The sequence below is a fragment of the Mirounga leonina genome, unplaced genomic scaffold (genome assembly GCF_011800145.1).
Source record: "Mirounga leonina isolate KUSES-001 unplaced genomic scaffold, KU_Mleo_1.0 Mir_125, whole genome shotgun sequence".
Taxonomy (NCBI): Eukaryota; Metazoa; Chordata; class Mammalia; order Carnivora; family Phocidae; genus Mirounga; species Mirounga leonina.
The window spans coordinates 8,146,177-8,164,935 of NW_023270305.1; the positions used below are offsets into that span (position 1 = coordinate 8,146,177).

General features: G+C 39.2%; 1 protein-coding gene across 1 annotated transcript in view; it reads right to left on the bottom strand.

Moving 5' to 3' along the window:
* Nucleotides 1-16,821, bottom strand: part of WDR35 (WD repeat domain 35) — a 59,475-nt gene extending 42,654 nt beyond the window's left edge. Inside the window, exons 1-9 of the mRNA XM_035000645.1 lie at nt 16,591-16,821; nt 15,773-15,890; nt 14,147-14,218; nt 12,853-12,945; nt 11,247-11,375; nt 7,940-8,073; nt 6,899-7,064; nt 6,617-6,762; nt 2,530-2,655 (exon numbers count right to left, since the gene is read on the bottom strand). Of these exons, the coding sequence (XP_034856536.1) occupies nt 2,530-2,655; nt 6,617-6,762; nt 6,899-7,064; nt 7,940-8,073; nt 11,247-11,375; nt 12,853-12,945; nt 14,147-14,218; nt 15,773-15,890; nt 16,591-16,614 (1,008 nt within the window). The 5' untranslated portion in view covers nt 16,615-16,821. The remainder of the gene's footprint in view (nt 1-2,529; nt 2,656-6,616; nt 6,763-6,898; nt 7,065-7,939; nt 8,074-11,246; nt 11,376-12,852; nt 12,946-14,146; nt 14,219-15,772; nt 15,891-16,590) is intronic.
* Nucleotides 16,822-18,759: the final 1,938 nt, after the last annotated feature.

Sequence of the window (18,759 nt, forward strand, 5' to 3'; positions counted from 1 at the left end):
GCGTGGCTCAGTCGGTTAAGTGTCCATCCCTCGATTTCAGCTCAGGTCATGATCTCAGGGTTGTAAGATCGAGACCCGTGTCAGGCTCTGCACTGAGTGTGGAGTCTGCTTAAGATCGTCTCTCTCCCGGGCGCCTGGGTGGCTCAGTTGGTTAAGTGACTGCCTTCGGCTCAGGTCATGATCCTGGAGTCCCTGGATCGAGTCCCTGGATCGAGTCCCTGGATCGAGTCCCTGGATCGAGTCCCGCATCAGGCTCCCTGCTCTGCAGGGAGTCTGCTCCTCCCTCTGACCCTCCCTCCTCTCATGTGCTGTCTCTCTCATTCTCTCTGTCTCAAATAAATAAATAAAATCTTTAAAAAAAAAAAAAAAAAAGATTGTCTCTCTCCCTCTCCCTAGCTGCCCTCTCCCCCCGCTCACACATGCTCTATAAAAAAAACTTTTTTTAAAGTTACAAGGATAATACAGAGTTCCCTGTACTCCTCTCCCTATTGTTAACATCTTACACTACTGTGGTACATTTGTCACCACTAAGAAACCAGCACGGATCCAGCCCTACTAACTAAATTTCACGCTTTATTTGGATTTCATTAGTTTTTCCTTAATGTCCTTTCTCTGTCCCGGAATCCTATTTGGCATACATTATGCTTAGTAGTCATATCTCCTTAGAATCCCCTGGGCTGTGATGATTTCTCAGTCTTTCCTTGTTTTTAATGACCTAGACAGCTTTAACGAGTACCGGTCAGGTATTTTGCAGAATATCCTTCAATCTGTGTTTGTCTGGTGTTTTTCTCCCGCTCAGATTGGGATTCTCAGTTTTTAGTGAGCCCATGACAGAAGCGAAGGGCTCTCCTCATGTGCCACCTCAGGGGGTACACGATACCTGCATGACGCCGCTGACACTAGCCCTGACCGCCAAGACAAGGTGGTGTCTGCTAGGTCTCTCCACGGTAAGGGGACGTTCTTTTTTCCCCTTTCCATACCCTGCTCTTCAGAAGTGAGTCACTGAATGCAACTCATGTTCAAGTTAGGGAAGCCGGGGACCAGAGGGGGTAGCATCTAAGTAATTCGAATACTTCTGTAAGGAAGCTTTGTTTCTTCTCCTCCATTTATTTATTTAAACAATTTATTTTAGATCAGCTTTTGCTTGTGGGCATTTATTTTATAATTTGGTTGCAATGCAAAGTTACATCATTTATTTTGTTGCTCAAATTGTTCCAGTTTTGGCCACTGGGAGCTCTTCCAGGTTGGCTCCTTTGTCTCTTTGGTATGCCCTATCCTTTTGTGTTTTGAGCACTTGCTTACTTTCTGGCACCGTCAGAGACTCCTGTATTTTTCCCACCCTAGTCCTAGAATCAGACAGTTCTCCAACGTGCTTTGCCTTTTAAAAATAAAATAAGTTTTTCATAGCAAATATTCCTAGTAGTTTACCAGATTGAGTAATCTCATATTCTGAACTTGTTTTGGGTCAAATGTTAAATTTAAGATAAAATATTGATTAGTATTGGGGCACCTGGGTGGCTCAGTCCGTTAAGCATCAGCCTTCGGCTCAGGTCATGATCCCAGGGTCCTGGGACCGAGCCTCGTGTTGGGCTCCCTGCTTCTCCCTCTCCCACCCCCGTTTGTGCTCTAAGAAATAAATAAATAAAATCTTTTTAAAAAATATTGATCAGTATTATCCTGCTTATTCTCATTTTCCCCTTCTGATCCATTCTCTCGCTGCCTTTTTTTACCCTGCTGTTCCCTGGAGACTGACTTCTATGAACTCCAACACATAGGCTACCTTGCCTTCTGGTTTCCAGTTGGGTCTGGCCAATAGAAGGCACCAACAGGTAGAGAGATGGGCTGACGTATTTCTTCCCCAAAACTGTTTCTACACAGCCAGCCGGCAGAGGCTGTGCTCCCACAGGCTAATCCCTCTTGCACAGCCACAGCTCTAGTGGGTTCCAGGAACAATACTTTCCTACCTTGCCCACTGTTGCTAATCCCTGGATGCCTGCGTTGTCATCCCTTATAGGACCCATTAGCCATGCCCGTACCTCTGTAATAAACCCTCCATCAGTCTCTCTTCAGTTTTTCTTTTGAGTGTGTCATCTGTTTCCTGCTGAGACCCTGACTGTTAGGGGTATTTTATTAGTTATGTATAGTATTCTAGGAAAGTTTTCAGGTTCTAAAGTCTTCACACTAAAAACGTCTCCTTTCATCTGATTTCTAAAATCAAGTGGCTGTGAACACATGCAAGAAACGTACATTATACTTTGAGCTGTAGCAAAACTGTTTAGTAAAAACAGCTTTTTTGGGCGCCTGGGTGGCTCAGTTGGTTAAGCAACTGCCTTCGGCTCGGGTCATGATCCTGGAGTCCCTGGATCGAGTCCCGCATCGGGCTCCCTGGCAGGGAGTCTGCTTCTCCCTCTGACCCTCCCCCCTCTCATGCTCTCTCTATCTCATTCTCTCTCAAACGAATAAATAAAATCTTTAAAAAAATAAAAATAAAAACAGCTTTTTTTTTTAACAACTGCTCACAATACTCACCTTATAATCAGGTCGAATGTTTGCAAAATATATAAAAGAATCAACAGCTAGTGCAATTTTCAGTCCTCCTCCTTCCCAAGATAGTGCAGACATCTGCTTTCCAGGAACTTTCAAGGTACCCAAATGCTGAAAAAATAATTATATTTAACCTAAAATATCACAATTAAATAAAATATAAATTACCACCAATCACTTCATAGGGATCAAAGATGTTATAAAAATTATTTTGTGAAAGGCTACTACTCACTTCAAAATCATTTTCCTTGAATTCTTATAATGAAAAACATACTTATGATAGGAGAAATTTACAAACAAAAGCGAAAGAATTCAGTATCAAATTTCATCAAATCCAAGATGCCAGAGATCTAAATATGCATATTTATGTATAACTCAGGAAGAATAAAACATTCTGCTAATTAAAATAGGAAAACTTTGATTATAAGATGCATTCCAATTTTGGAGTTGTAAAAAATTCTGCTTCTTGGGGACACCTGGCTGGCTCAGTGGGTGGTTGTGGGTTCGAGCCCCATATCGGGTGTAGACATTACTTAAAAATAAAATCTTTGAAAAAAAATTGTGCCTCTTGGGATGAATGAATTATTGTGGTAGTAAATGCAATCTTTAAGTCTGGTCTCTCTTTCATCCTCCATAGCCAATCAGTCACCAAGTCCTATTGCTCTCACTCTCATCTATCCTCCACTGCCCCTCCCCCCTTTCCTGAATGACCTATGGTAATGGTCTAACTGCAATCTTTACCTTTCATCTCTTTTCTCTTTCCCAGCCTTTACCCCCCAAATTCAATATTTGTTCTACTGTCAAAATTACCTTTCTGGAACACAAATCCAGTCATTATCTTATCCTGCTTTAAAAAAATGTTTAATCGTTTTTAAAAATCAATAGCTTCCCACCATCACATTCTTTAGCAGAGTATACAATGCCTCTTCCCATTTGGCTCAAAGCTATACTCTTTGGCTCAGTACCTCCCTATTTAGCCATAATTCCTGTGTTCTCCCTCATGAGGGGGCTACTGTGCCTCCGAACTTTTGACCTGGATAATAGACCTTCTGCCTGAAATCCTCCTTTCCTCTCCCTTGCCTCCCCAGCCTTACTCTCCCTTGTGCTCCTGGAGCACAGTCTCCATCCTCCAAGATGCAACTTTAACATTGTTTCCTGCCTTTTCCTTCCTTCTACAGGTCCAGAGAATTCAGAAAGTGAGCTACCAGAGAGCACTAACTTCATCATATTCACATTTATGTCCCTGTCCCTTAACGGATTGCTTGATAAACAGGTACTCAATAAATATCTATTAAGTAAATAAATGCACTCAAATTAATGTCTTCATATATGAAGACATGCTAGAAACTTTTAATTACAATGATATCAAACCAACTTACAGCTCTAACTGTAACATAGCCCATTTTATGGCTAAATTAACAAGTGAATAAATTAATACAAAGACATTTTAATGTGGCCATAAAAAGAAAATACTGTAAATCTATGTTTTGACAGACCCAAGAATTTTAATAAATCGTACTGCTATCCCTTGTTCTTAAGCAGATATGCTCGCAAGTCAGGTTTAACGTATGAAACTCCATTTTGCCAGGGAAACCAATGGGGGTAAAAATGTTTTAACCTATGAGGGTCCACTCTGTCTGTCCTGCTCACAGACATCACTCCTAGGAGTGACGAGCCTCACTGGGAAGAGAATAAGGCCATCTCCCAACTCTGCAGGCCAGCCAGGTGATGGCAGCAACACCGAGAGAAAACCAACTTGTAGTAAGCACTCACCTAGCCCTGGGGTAGGCATTTTCTCATTGTTACCTCCTGTAATTTTTACAACAGTGCCATGAGGTATTACCTTTATTTCAGAACATAAGTAAACTAAGTCTCAGAGGTGAAAGAAGTTCTCCAAGTGAGACGATGCTGTGGAAATGGAATTCACAGCCAAAGCCAGGCCAACCTGATGACAAATCACATGCTCTGTCATCCCCTTCTCTGGCTAAGACCACTGTATAAAAACCAGAAGACTCAGGCCTTCAGAATCAAAAGCAAATTCTTCCCTGAGGTTTCCTTAAGGTTAAACCTTTAAATAACCTCCTTCTAAGTTACCTTCCCTATCTTAATAACATAGATCCAAAGTAAGTCCCCTATATATTCACTCATTCAAAAAAATACCAAGTGACTAATATACCCTGAGGAACTATGCTAGATACTTTTAATTACAAGCATGCCAAACCAACCTACAGTTGTCAATTTAACACATAACACACTGTTTTGCAAGATAAATAGGCCTTAGAATCCATGTTTTTCCACTTAGAAAAGGTTGAACTACCAAAAATAAGCAGATAAAATAATGATAAACAAGCCAATGGTTGACAAAAATAACCAACAAAGAACATGAATTAAGAACAAATTCAGATTTTTTTAAAGATATTTTTTAATTAATTAATCTATCCATCTATCTATTTATTTATTTGACAGAGAGAGCAAGAGAGCACAAGCAGGGAGAGCTGCAGAGGGAGAGGGAGAAGAAGACTCCCTGCTGAGCGGGGAGCCTGTCTCAGACCTCGATCCCAGGACCATGAGATCATGACCTGAGCCGAAGGCAGACGCTTAACTGAGCCACCCAGGCGCCCCATGAATTCAGATCTTTAATAGTTAGGAACCTTGAGAACCATACTTCAGTTTTCCCTTAGCTTTTAACATCTACCAAAATATTAGCTGGCAATGTACAATCTATTCTCTACATCACATTCTACTGGGTATTTTGAGACATTGATTCAAAAGCATGAGCTGATACCGTTTCTTACCCTCAGAGAAATTATTAAAATGTATTTTAAAATATTAAAACAACTGGGGAAGGCTTTTATGTAGCAAAAACACATATTATTGAAGTCTATGGTGAATTTATAAAAACCAATAGGGACTAAATAGAGTCTAGAGACAGAAAATAAAACAGGCAAAAAATTATTAAGCTTAAGTTACTAAGTTCTCACTTTACAAATTCTTTAAAATTCACAATACATTAACTCTCCTATTTGATATTTTCCACTACATCTTCAATAAAACTCTCCTTAAAAATTAAATTCATTAGGGGCACCTGGGTGGCTCAGTAGGTTAAGCAACTGACTTGGTTTTGGCTCAGGTCATGATCTCAGGGTCCTGAGATAGAGCCCTGCTTTGGGCTCTGCAGTCAGCAGGGAGTCGGCTTGTCCCTCTCCCTCCCCTTTTGCCCCTCTCTTTCTGCCACGCACACTCTTTCTCTCCCTCAAATAAATAAATCAAATCTAAAAAAAAAATTTAATTAATAATACTACTAAGAAGGATAACACATGCATTTATGAAAACAATGCTTGTATTCTAATGTAGCATCACTTAAGATTAGTTATTAAGATAGATTTTCTTAAAATAGTTGGTTATTCCTCAACAAATTAAAACTGTTAGAAGACTGAAGGAGGGAGGGGCGCCTGGGTGGCTCAGTTGCTTAAGTGTCTAACTGGTAATTTCAGCTCAGATCATGATCTCAAGGGTCCTGGGATCAAGCCCTGCATCAGGCTCCACAATCAAGGGAATCTGTTTGGAATTCTCTCCCTCTCCCTCTGCCCCTCTGCCAACTTGCACTCTCTCTCTCAAATAAATAAATAAAATCTTAAAAAAAAAAAAAGAAGAAGTCTGAAGGAGGAAGAGACAGATATGTGTGCTTAACATCTATGTACATTTAATATATCACATTAAAAATCCAAAATATTAATCTGAAACAACTAAATTATATTAAAAACAACACAAAAACCAGCTAGGAAAAAAGATGCACATTCAGATCACAGAGAAAATATTCTAAATACTACTGCATAGTGATTTCTTAGGTGAAACAGCTCATTTTCTAAAGGTACAGAGGATAAACTAAATTCCATGATGAAATACATCTATCAAGACTTAGAAGTGAGGACATTAATCAAAGACAAGATGCCTGTTATTCCATCATTTTTACTCAAAATGTCCCTTTTCAAAAAGGTGACAAGTTTATACCGCTTCCTCCACCTTTTTCCCCTACATTACTCGCTACATAGGAAAGAAAAGAGACATTTACCTCACCAAATGGAGTGTAAAACTGCACAGTGTTTACATCCTTATCCTGAGTGACCACCTTCTGGGAGCCTGCCACAGCCAACACGCTGCCGATGTGGTTCCACTGGATACTCACCACATACATGCCAGTGTCAATTAAAACAGGATCTAGTCAAAAAGAAAAAAATGAGGTAATTGCGGTAAAATACTTAGCCTACAGAACTGTATAATCTTCAGAATAATTTTAAAATATTTTTTAAGTTCTCCACATTAAAAAAAAAAGAAAGAAAGAAAAATTACATACTCTGGTCACTCTCATGTCTCATGATTTGGCACCTCCCGTTGTCAAAACAAATTGCGAGGCAGGGGCAGTCTGGCTCCACGTAGCCTTCCGTGCCGTGGTACCAGTGGATCCCAGCAATACTGATCGCTCCGGTGACATTCACCAAGCAATTCAGTTTCATTTTCACCTAAACAAATGAGTTAGGTTAATATTTCATCTTTTAAAACAGATCAGTATAGAGTACTGTAGAAAGAACACTGAAAATGGGATTTAAAAATCTGACTTCAAATGCCAGCCCCATGGCTTACGGGTTTACCAACCCTGGGACAAACAACTTCAACTGAATTTCGGTTTTTCCCTCTTGCAAAATGAGGATTAAAAGAAACTCACAGAGAATTTATGAGACTAAATGACAAGAGGTATATGAAAGTACCTCAAAAATAGCAAAGTGTCATGGAAAAGCTGGCTATTATCACTTCCGCGAATAAATAGATTTATGTAATGTCCTCAGCCTCACGACAAACCAAACTGCCCCGTAAGTAAGATCAGAGATCAAACACAGCTAAATCTCACAAAGCCAGAGTTTTTCTTGAGATTGTGCTTGCTGAGCCTCTTCTATTTTGCCTTCTTCCCAGGACCTGATTTTTGCCCTTTACTGTTTAAGTCTTCCATTCTTTTTACAAACAACCTTGAGTAGCTTGCTACAAAAATATCATTGGAAAAAAAATATGTATCTCATGTAAACTTAGGCTTCTGCTATTAGAAGACACAAAGATTAAACTGTACCTCATCCAACTCATTATCCCTCAGCTTCAATACACTGAAATGTTGTCCTTCCCAGTTACCAAGAAGTCTGAACTAAAAGCATTAATTTACCTTTAAGCGACCGTTTTTTTTTTTAATTAAAAAATCTAAATGATTGGGAAAAAAATTGAAATGAAGACTTTCTTGATGACACAAACCATCATAACAAACGTGTATACATATACGAATGATACATAAAATAATCATATAAAATTGTGTAACCAAAACTAATGAATATATGAAAATATATACACTTACTATAAAATTCCCCTGATTATCATAAATGTGTATTTCTCCATTTGCCATTCCAAAAAGTAGGACTTTACTATCTGCAGACCATGCTACATGGCATAACTGTATACCCTTCAAGTCTTTTCCCCAAATGCGATTCCCTAAAATAAAACATAAAACATAATTATTTCATTAAAGGTTCAAGGTCATAATTGTCCAACAACTGCCCTAAAATTCTGTTTCCCTAAAGAGCTCTCACATTCATCACAGCACGATGTATTTGCTCAATTTATGCAGTCAATAAAATTTACTGAGCACCTCTTATGTGCCAAATATCCTACTAAACATTTGAAATAGCAGCTGTTTCCAACTTTCTCCCTTCTCTTCAAAACTCTAATCTAGGATCTTACTCCCAATTAACAGATGAACTCATCTTCAACCATGGAAAGAAAATAAAAGCTTTCAAAAAAGAAATCCCTCGTTTCCACTTTCAAACATTCAGGACAAAACTGAATCCATGATAACCCTTTCTGCTTTGCCCCCCAAAACAAAGGAAGAGGTATATCCCCAACCAGACACCCACCTAGGGTGAATCCCTCCACCTACTTTCTGGTCTAAGCCCTTCCTAGCTTTGCAAAGATCCCCCTCTACTGATTATTCACATTTTCTCTTTCTCTTGAAACTCTCTCTCCAGGCCCTTTCTCACAAGTATTTAAATATACTCAGATCTATCCTTCAAAACTACCACCTCAAATAAAAACAAATAAAACAAAGAACATCTCCCTCGACCCCAAGTTCCCTTCTAGCCACTACCCTATTTCCACCATTCCTCTCCCAGCCAAGCTTCTCCAAAGAGTTCACACCTGCAGTCACCACTTCCTCATCTCCCACTCAACCCTCAGCCCCAACCCAATCCGGCTTCCACCCCACACGTCCACAGATGACCTTCAGGAGGTCCCTAAGGCCTGTTGCTAGGTCCACTGCAGGCTTTTCTTTAACCACCCCTTCCTTCTTTCTTGGTTTCTGTGCATTTGTTTACTCCTTTATCTCCAACACTTATGTTGCAGGTTCTTATCCCACAGTGGCCCGTAGGTTTTTCATCTATTCCAATGGTTTAAATTACCATCTACCTGCTGGTGATTCCCAAAAGTATGACTCTAGCCCAGATATTTCGGAGCCACAGATGCATACATGTAATTATGGTCTGACATATTTTATTTGGCTGTCCTCCGGCATGACAAAATCAATATGTCCGAAAAAGAAATCTTCCCTCACAATCAGTCTTTCTCCCACATTCCTTATTTTTTTAAAAGATTTTGTTTATTTGACACAGGGAGAGAGAGAGATAGTGCACAAGCAGGAGGAATGGGAGAAGGAGAAGCAGGCTCCCCACTGAGCAGGGAGCCTGATGTAAGGCTCGATCCTAGGACCCTGGGATCATGACGTGAACCGAAGGCAGACGCTTAACTGACTGAGCCACCCAGGCGCCCCTCCCACATCCCTTATTTTTATGGTCCTGGCCATCTATCCAGTTGTCAAAGCTAAAAACTGGCTATTATTCTAGACACTTCCATCCCCTCATCCCCAAACTGATCAATAATGAGGCCCTATCTATTCTAGCTCCTAAGTATCTCCAGCATATGGCCACTTACTTCCAGCCTCTTTGTCACTACCCTGGTTCAGCCACCATCCACCATCACCTCACCTGAATTACCATAGTAATTCCCCAACTGGTACACCTGCCCCCTATCCTTCTTTCCTCCCTCCAGTCTTCATGTTGCAGTCACAGAGATGCTTCCAAAGAACAAATTCGATCACACTGCTCCCATTCTTAAAAGCTTTCATTGGCTCCCTAGTGCCCTTAAAGTTAAATCCCAACTCCTTGTATAACTTACAAACTGCATAATCTGGCTTCTGCTAATGTCTCTAATTTCATCACATACAACTCTTCTCCTTTTAATATTATACTACAGTGACTCAAAATTTTTTCAATACCCTAACCATAGCTAAGTTCAACCCCTGAGGACCTCCTCAAATGCTATTTCTTAGGCCTAGGACACTTTACAAACCAACCTTCCTGGTGCCTAATGCCTCAGCACATATCACTTCCTCCAGGATGCCTTCCCTGATCCCTCCAAGCCTGAATTAGATACTTCTACTATATGTTGCTGTATTTTCCCTGTCTCCACACTTACCACAAGGCATTGTAATTGCCTGGTTACTTATCCATCTCTCCTGTTCTAGATCTGAAATATTTTTTGTCGTACCTAGTGCCTAGAACTATAGCTGTGACTTTGTAAGCTCTCAGAAACATTTGTGGAATAAATGAAGTTACACTAGAAAAAAACAAATGGAAATCATTTTGAAATAAATTATTTCTCTATAGAGTTTCACATTAAAATGAAGGTACAGATTCTCAGAAGCCCCAGTGTTACCTAAGAACTAAAATTTGAAAAACATAGGTTTTAAAGCTATAAAACACAATAACAACAACATGCTCAGCTCTATTTAAAAATGACCAGATGATCATTTCACAACACATAAAAATATCAAATCATTATGTTGTACATCTAAAACTAATGTTATGGGTGCCTGGGTGGCTCTGTCAGTTAAGCGGCTGCCTTCAGCTCAGGTCATGATCTCGGGGTCCTGGGATCGAGCCCCATATCGGGCTCCCTGCTCAGCTGGGAGTCTGCTTCTCCCTCTGTCCCTCCCTACTGTTTGTGCTTTCACGCTCTCTCTCTCTCTCTCAAATAAATAAAATCTTTAAAAAATAATAATAAAAAAATAAAAAATAAAACTAATGTTATATGTCAATAATATTCAATAGTTCAATTGTTTAAAAATAACCAGAGATTGTTATATCCCTACATACTTATTGAAACTAAGATCTACGTATTTATAATAAAATAGCCTAACAAGTGTAAAAATGAATTATAACTAGGCAGACATTTAAAATAATCCTGAAAAATTAATTCACTCTTTTTTCAGTGCCACTGTAGGAAATTTTTTAAAAATAGATTTTTTACTTGAGTATACGTAAAAATAAATGTTTCTTAGGGGCACCTAGCTGGCTCAGTTGGTAGAGCACGTGACTCTTGATCATGGGGTTGTAAGGTCAAGCCCCATGTTGGGTGGAGGGTTTACTTAAAAAAATAAATAAAATCTTAAAAAAAAATAAATGTTTCTTGAACATCATTAAATTGTATATCAACTGTTTTCTCTTTTTATGTTTACTTTTCTGTCAGAAAGCTAACATATAATTAATTAAACCTCTAAAGACAAAAATGCCAACCAAATATTGATCTTAGTTCTGTGTGCAACAAAGCATTACCATCCACTGAACCAACTATCACAGCCCCGTCTTCGTATACAATGCAGATCTTCTGTCCATCGGCATTCCAGCTCATACTTCGAACCACTGATTTATTTCTGTTATTGATCATCTCTTCGTACCAAGAACCTATTTGCACAAATTTAAAAAAAAATTACAAGTCAAAACTTTCACATAAGAGTTGAAAGCATTCCATAAAGCACACTGTGGGATAAGTAACTGCAAAATTTTCTACAATCTGAGACATTAAACTATAAAACCTTCAAATCCAACAAAAACAAAATAAAAAATTAGCTGAGGCCTTGACCAACCACTGCTTCAAAGATTATCACAGAAAACACAATAAATGCCCCTCTTTTCTCTCCTTCTTTCTTCCTTTCTGTCCATTAAAAAATAAAACTTTATTTGCTTTTGACAGGCCAAAACAACCGATTTTTCTCAAAGTCTAAAACTTCAGATAATAACCAAGGAAAAAACAAAATAACCATAATAATTTTATATATTTGCATAAACTCTCCAATGACTAATTATAAGCATATTAAATACAAGTACATTAGGTAAAAACTCTAAACCTGCTTGAAAAAAATTTTCAATAGTGCAAATCACTTTAGTGATTTCACATCACTAATGCTGAATGACAAAACTATTCTTGTACACAGGGCTGGAGTGAGAGGTCTCAAAGTGTAACCAAATGTGAGGCAAATCACAAGGCTATTTTGTTTTGTTTTTATTTTTTACTACATTTTGGTATCAGGAATTCTGGCCTACAGCCAAGCAAATTATCACATAATTTGAAATAACTAGTCGAAGAGGGCATTATCAGAGTAAGGACTGAGGCCCAGAGAACACCCACCTTGGAAAAAGACAGTTTACCCTAATCTCCTGTACTCTCATATTCTACTCCCTGCACAGATATACACACACATACATAAGCTTTGAAAAACATAAATTCATGTGCAGCATATTTTTAATTAAGAATTTTTAAATGGTACACCCTGAATGTTTTCAAAACAACACACATTTAAAGATGATGGCTACAGGCCCCAAGAGATCAAGTATTATGTGTTATTTTCTGGTAATAGTGATGCACCTAAATTAATCCTTCTCTTGCTCTCTCTTGTAGCCAAAAGGTGCAAATCATGAGCCAGTTGTCAGAGCTGATATAAAATCTGTATCCATGAAAGAAAAGGAAACTAAATGACTCAATAAAGGGAATGAATTATTGCCCCTGACTTCTTAATAAATGTTTTTACCCACTGGATTAACTCTAGCCACTGATCACACAGAAAATAATTCTTATTGGAAACCTGGGGGGGAAAAAAGCTATCTCAAGTAGAAACTATCCTGCTAAGGGCCTATGTTCATTTTGGAGATAACCAACAGTCACCTAGTTCACTTTCCTCATGCAAGGTCACAGTTCAAAAAAAAAAATAAAGTTAAAAGGAAAAGTAGGCAGCAATAAATCCAGAAATATTTCCCCCATGTCATCAGGATGAACTCCTGCTGCTGGTTAAAAGGAGTCTATTTCAAATATGTAGTTTCCCCATTCAAATACCATAACCCAGACTCCAATCTGTGAAAGGTTCCATAAGCTCTCCTAGCATACCTTTATATAACATCCAAACAATGATAAGCCCATTTTGATCACTGGTAGTCAACTTCTGATACTGTTCATTCCATGTTACAACCTGAACAGAACCTAAAAAAAATTATAAAACAATTTAGAAACTTAAAAAAGGCGACAATTTCAAATTTGTATTTTTATAATAAACACCAATAGCATCTTCAAATCAATATGGTTCCTGTGCAACTAGCCACTCTTAATAAATCACTCAAACATATTCATAGGATGTAGTCACTATTGTCACTCATTTCCTACAACATGTGATATTTTCATGTTTGCTCCTATTCCAGGCCAGCAAAGGCACCTATTACGGTCAGATGCAAGAGCTGCCATATATCTGATGACAGAAACAAATGTAAGTAAGATTTACCCAGCTGGCCTGACTCCCAAGGATAATAATGCCCAAAGGACATCATACTAAGTACTTGGATTTTTTTTAGAGGGATGGGGGGGTTGTTTGTGGTTGATATATGCCCTAATTTCTCTTTTCCCCCCTCTTATTTTCCATTCTATTAGTAACACACTCTTTTTTTTTATGTTCAGTTAGCCACTGTAAACATCATTAGTTTTTGATGTAGTGTTCAGTGATTCATTAGTTGTGTATAACACCCAGTGCTCATCACAACACGTGCCCTCCTTAGTACCCATCACCCTGTTACCCCATCCCCCCACCCCCTAGAAACACACTCTTGAGCATATCTTAAACCTCTGGGTTATATGAACAACTGAGGTTTTTTTAGTTGTTTTTTTTTTTAATCCCTAAGTACTTTAGTGTACATTTCCTAAGAAGACATTCTCTTTCATAACCATATTACAAATTAGTGAATTTAACACTGACACAATATTATCTAACCCCAGTCCACATTCAAATTTTATCAATTGTCCAAATAATGTCCCTTATAGGTACTTCTTTCTCTCATTCCAAAATCCAATCTAGGATCATAGAGTGCATTCAGTTGTCATGTCTCTTTAGTCTACTTTGATGTGGAACCACGGAGCAGATTCTAAAAAAGGGTTATATCCTATCTGTAGACAAATAACAGTATTTTTTAATATATAAAATAAGACCAACTTTGTTTTAGATTTACTGAAGACATTGTTTAATCATGTAAAAGTTGTTGAAAGACTCTAGGCTCAATTAATTAATTATGGCTCAATAGAAAATATTACTTTAAATATTAACATTATTAAAAATGATAACATTTCTGCATTAAGTAGATGGTTTCTAAATGCCTAAAGACTATTCAAATACGATTTTAAAAATTACATGACTCACCACTATGACCTTCAAGAGTCTGATTCATAGAAAGGTTACTAGGGGCTGCAAGACCCCTCAATTTTGCATCATCTAGGGAAAAAAATATTACGGCAAATACATTAAACTAACAGATTATAAGACTTTGACATTTCTTCCTTATTTTAAAAGGAGTTCTTATTCCTGGATGATATTAGAAAGATTTTTTAAGTATGCCTCATTCTGATCTACTTTTCTCATGGTGGAAACATAGGACAATAATATGTACCCCCTTGTAAAGATATTATTCTGACAAAAAAACCAAAATGTATTAAAAAAAAAACAGTTTACCCAGTATATTAAATATATTAGTAATTATTATTGCTACTTATTCCTCCCCAAAAGATCATAAATAGAAACATTTATGACATATAGACTGAAAATTCTAAAGCATAAGAGGGATCAGAAAGCAATGTCTTTGGAAATCAGTTTTTACTAGATTTTGCAGAATCTTTCATTCATTCATTCATTCACTAAATGTCTACATTGTGCCATGCACTGTGGAAGCTTCTGAATATAAAATGATAAATGAAATAGTTAAGGCCTCTACCCTTAGAGAGCTTGTAGTCTACCGAGGGGACAGATATTATTAAACAGACACTCACCCACCCCCATAAATATATATGCATATATGTAAAATTACAAATTGAGGAAGTAAAGGCATAATAAGATAGTGACAGAGGGAGATTAATTTAGATTGGGGGGAGGGAGAACCAGGGAAGGCTTTCTGAAGAAATTATATTGAAGCTGAGACTGAGGAATAAACTGGAGATGCCAAGTGAGGTGGGGAAAAGAGGAGGGGAAAGGGGAGTAGTCCAGACTCAGAAATAGCAAGTGCAAAGGCCCCAGGGTTGAAGTGTAGAGACTTTGAATCCAAAATGGAATTTAGTTCAGCCCTTTATCTTACAGAAGACTGAACTAAAACCCAAAGATGTTGACCAACTTGCTGAAAGTCAGTATGGCAGAGCTGAGATTCCAACTCCAATCTCCTCATCTAGATCTCCAATATAGATTGGGGATCGTCTAGCTCTCCATTCTAGAGCAATACTATGGACGTTAAAAGAAATGTGAAACTGTTTGCTATGATTCCAGAGAACTAAAAAAAGAGAAAGCAACCTGTAATCACATGAAACTTACTGACAAAAATGTTTTAAAGTCTCATTTTCTGTTCTTGGAAACTAGATGAATAATTATTAATATATCTGAGAAGCAGAAAGGATGATACAGGCCTGCAAATAATCTGACAATATGTGAGATTTTGTGACCTAACTGAAATGTGGATTCACATCATTTTTATTAGAGTCCAAATAGTAGAGCACAATAAACAGAAAAGGACAAGGCAATATAGTTCTCATTCCTCATTGTTTTTCCTTTTCCATCAAGAACTTCAGCAATAGCCATCTGATTTTTATATTCGATATTCTCTGAACTTTACTGCAAAAATACTCTACAGAAAACGCCAGTAACTGTTTGGGAGTTTTGTGTTTATTTTTGGTTTTAAAAGAATTAGAATTGCATACTAACAAACACCATGAGCAAATCTCAGTGAACAAATGATACTAGCCAATTTTCCATCAAGTTCAAACCTTTGGGCTCGCATTCATTTACCTGTCTGCGTCTCTAATTTCAAAACTTTCAGTAATCCATCTTCACCACCACATGCTATGAATCCTTGGTCCTTGTTCCAAGATACACATTTCAGCTTCACGTTATTGGGAATGGCAATCTGAAAAGCAACCACAGCCGCTTTCACAGCTTTTCACGAGGGAGTTGGCTAGTGACTGAGAGATGAAGGCTGAAGAAAATCCCCCCCACACACACACCCCAAGAAGAAAAACGGTCCTTCTTGCAGAGTGTGAGCTGTGGTGAAAATGGGCAGGGCAGGATCTCCTGAACTGCCCTACCACTCGCGAAAGACAGAAAAAAGTGCCCACAAGAGAAAGGCACTGACCGCGGAGGAACCCAGTGCGAAAGTCACCTGATGAATGTTTTACAGGAAGGAAGAGGGAAACGGAGGTATAAATGCAGACCATCAGCCCATATTCCCCTTCCACACACAACACTTGGGCTACCTTTTGTTACTACTTTTCTCTTGCCCGGCAGCCCATGACAATCCAAGGAACGTGAGGCACCTGGTCAACAATAGGTGGAGGAAAAAAGATAGAGAGGGACACAATGATCCGTCTTGCTGGCTCCCCAAAAAGACCCAGCCAGGGGCAGGGATGGGAGAGTTGTGCGAGAGGGCTGCTGGCTCCGCCGAGATTTATCTGGGGTTCGGGACCGTTGGAGGCCGGACGATGCACGACGGTGGGAGGCGGGAAGGCGAAGCTGGGGATCAGGACGCCAGATTTCGCCGGCAGGATGCGGGAATCGCCCGCGGGACGCGAGAACGAAGCGGAGGCGAGGGCGACCGCGGGAAAACTCACTTTCTTGCTCAGGTAAAAGAACATCCTGGGAACTCCGAGAGGACGAGCCCCGCCGTCCAGGCCCACCAAAGGAAACCTGTTCTAATTCACCAGTCTCGAGTACCAGCAGCTCTTGCGAGCGCCCGTCGCCCTGGCAACCACCGCCGCCAGGTCGCATCCGGGGCGCCGAGGGACACTTCCGGCTTGGTCCCCGCTCGGCCGGGCGTCGTGCGCCTGCGCGGATGTCGGGGGTCTTGGACCAGCCGCCGACGCGGGGATGAGCTCGTGGGGGCCTTTTTGCCCTGCGCCTGGGGTCAGGAGGGTGACCTCAGCGCCCCACCTCGTCGCCTTAGCTGTCCTCCTTTCCTTGGGCTCGGAGGTCAGGTCACACCTCAGATGGTCGCGGTGGAACTTGCCTGAGGTGTCAGTGTCAACTCCGGAGCAAAGGCGCTCATTCAGATGAGGTCACAGTGGTTGGGTGTTTTGTAAGCCCCAAAGTCCCAGCATTGTGGAAAGGAAAGTCATTTACTGTATTCGGTGGGCTGGCGCCGTCCGCCAAGTGAAAGCGCAATCCTTCCCTTATAAGCCTTTGGGGATTGGAGAACACTGGCACAATTTGGGGGTAGGAGATGGTGTTTATTCTGTTTTGGAACTTTTTAACAGCTTATTTAAGCTGTTACTGCAGCCCAGTGAGTGGTTCATGTAAAAGGAATGTGTATGAGCGTTGGGCCTTTGGGGCATAGAATTGCCATTGGGGCATAGCCTTCCATTTTTGAATCATTAAGGTTGGTGTTTGGTATTTTCTCGCCTGAGGTCGACTGTTTTCTATCTCCTTTTTCTACCTTAATTCGTTCTTCAGTTCTCCCTTGTCCTTTTTGAATGCTTGGAGAGTTACAAGGGACCATAATTTGGGCACAGGGCAGAAACTCCCGTGGAATTATTTTAGTCTAGCTCGTCTTTTAATTTATATCTGATTTTCCCTTTTACTATATTCTGCGGCTATTGGTGTTGAGTTGTATAATCTAGCTCGTACTTTATGCAGCAGCAGGAGCCAATTCCCCCACCTAGTCTTTCCCCATTTCAGGCAAATAATGTTCAGATCCTTTGAAGTGGGTCTATTACCTCGCCGAGCACACTCAAGAATTGACAAGGATCCCAGTGCCTTTCCCATCAAATCTAAACCCCAGCTAAAATTAGTTTTTCCTTCAATAGGGAAATGCCTTTACGACGGTGCCCCTATTCTAAGCAAGCCAATATGCTTTCTGCCTCCGAGGCCATTTTATATGTTCCTACCCTCTCCGCCAATTGTGCCTAGCCAAATGTAAAAATCAGGTCTCCCTGAGAAATTACTGCCAAACTTAACCCCCATCCCATTCAGATAATATGTTTGTTTTCAAATGTGTATCTTTTTTCAACATCAGACTGTAAATTCTGAAGACATGTTGGCGCCTGTGCACAACGAGCTCCCTATACTGGGCTCATGAAACGAATCAGAAATACCTAAGCCAGGGGATTCCAATCAATCGGTGAAGTAGAAGAGATGATTAGTTGAAACTAGTTACAGATGGTCACACTCTTGAAAAATCATCTCTTTACCTTCCCCCAGTGCTTGCACACAAAATGTCATTTATTCCTTCTATAGCACCATGTGTCCATGACATATTAATAGATATTACCGAAAACAAAAAAAATAGATATTACCGATTCTGTGTTAAAATAAGTTTGGAAAATAATACTGCTCTAAGTCATCTTTCAAAAGTGTTGAGAAATGACAATGTATGTTTCATTTAATATATACTGCCTTGATGTATTTATTTTTCATTTCTTCTCTTTAAAGTTTCTTTTTTAGATTTTTGACTGATTTTAGGTTTACATCTGTAAGTTATATTTACATTTCAGGTGCTTATATTAATGTACTTCATTATTTTATCCAAATTTAGATAATTTTGTTTTATTCCCTCTCCCATAACATCCTTGATAAAAGCCTATTTAACCTGAACTTACATTTTTAACCTTAAAAGTATGCGATTAAATTATGGGAAGAGTTACAACACTGTGTCCTTTAACAAGAAATCATCATATATTCAAAATAATTGTTAATTCAGTCTAAGGAAATATGAAAATAGATGAAATTTTAAAAAGTCATGACAATAATATAGTAACTTTTTATTATACTAAAGACAATACAAA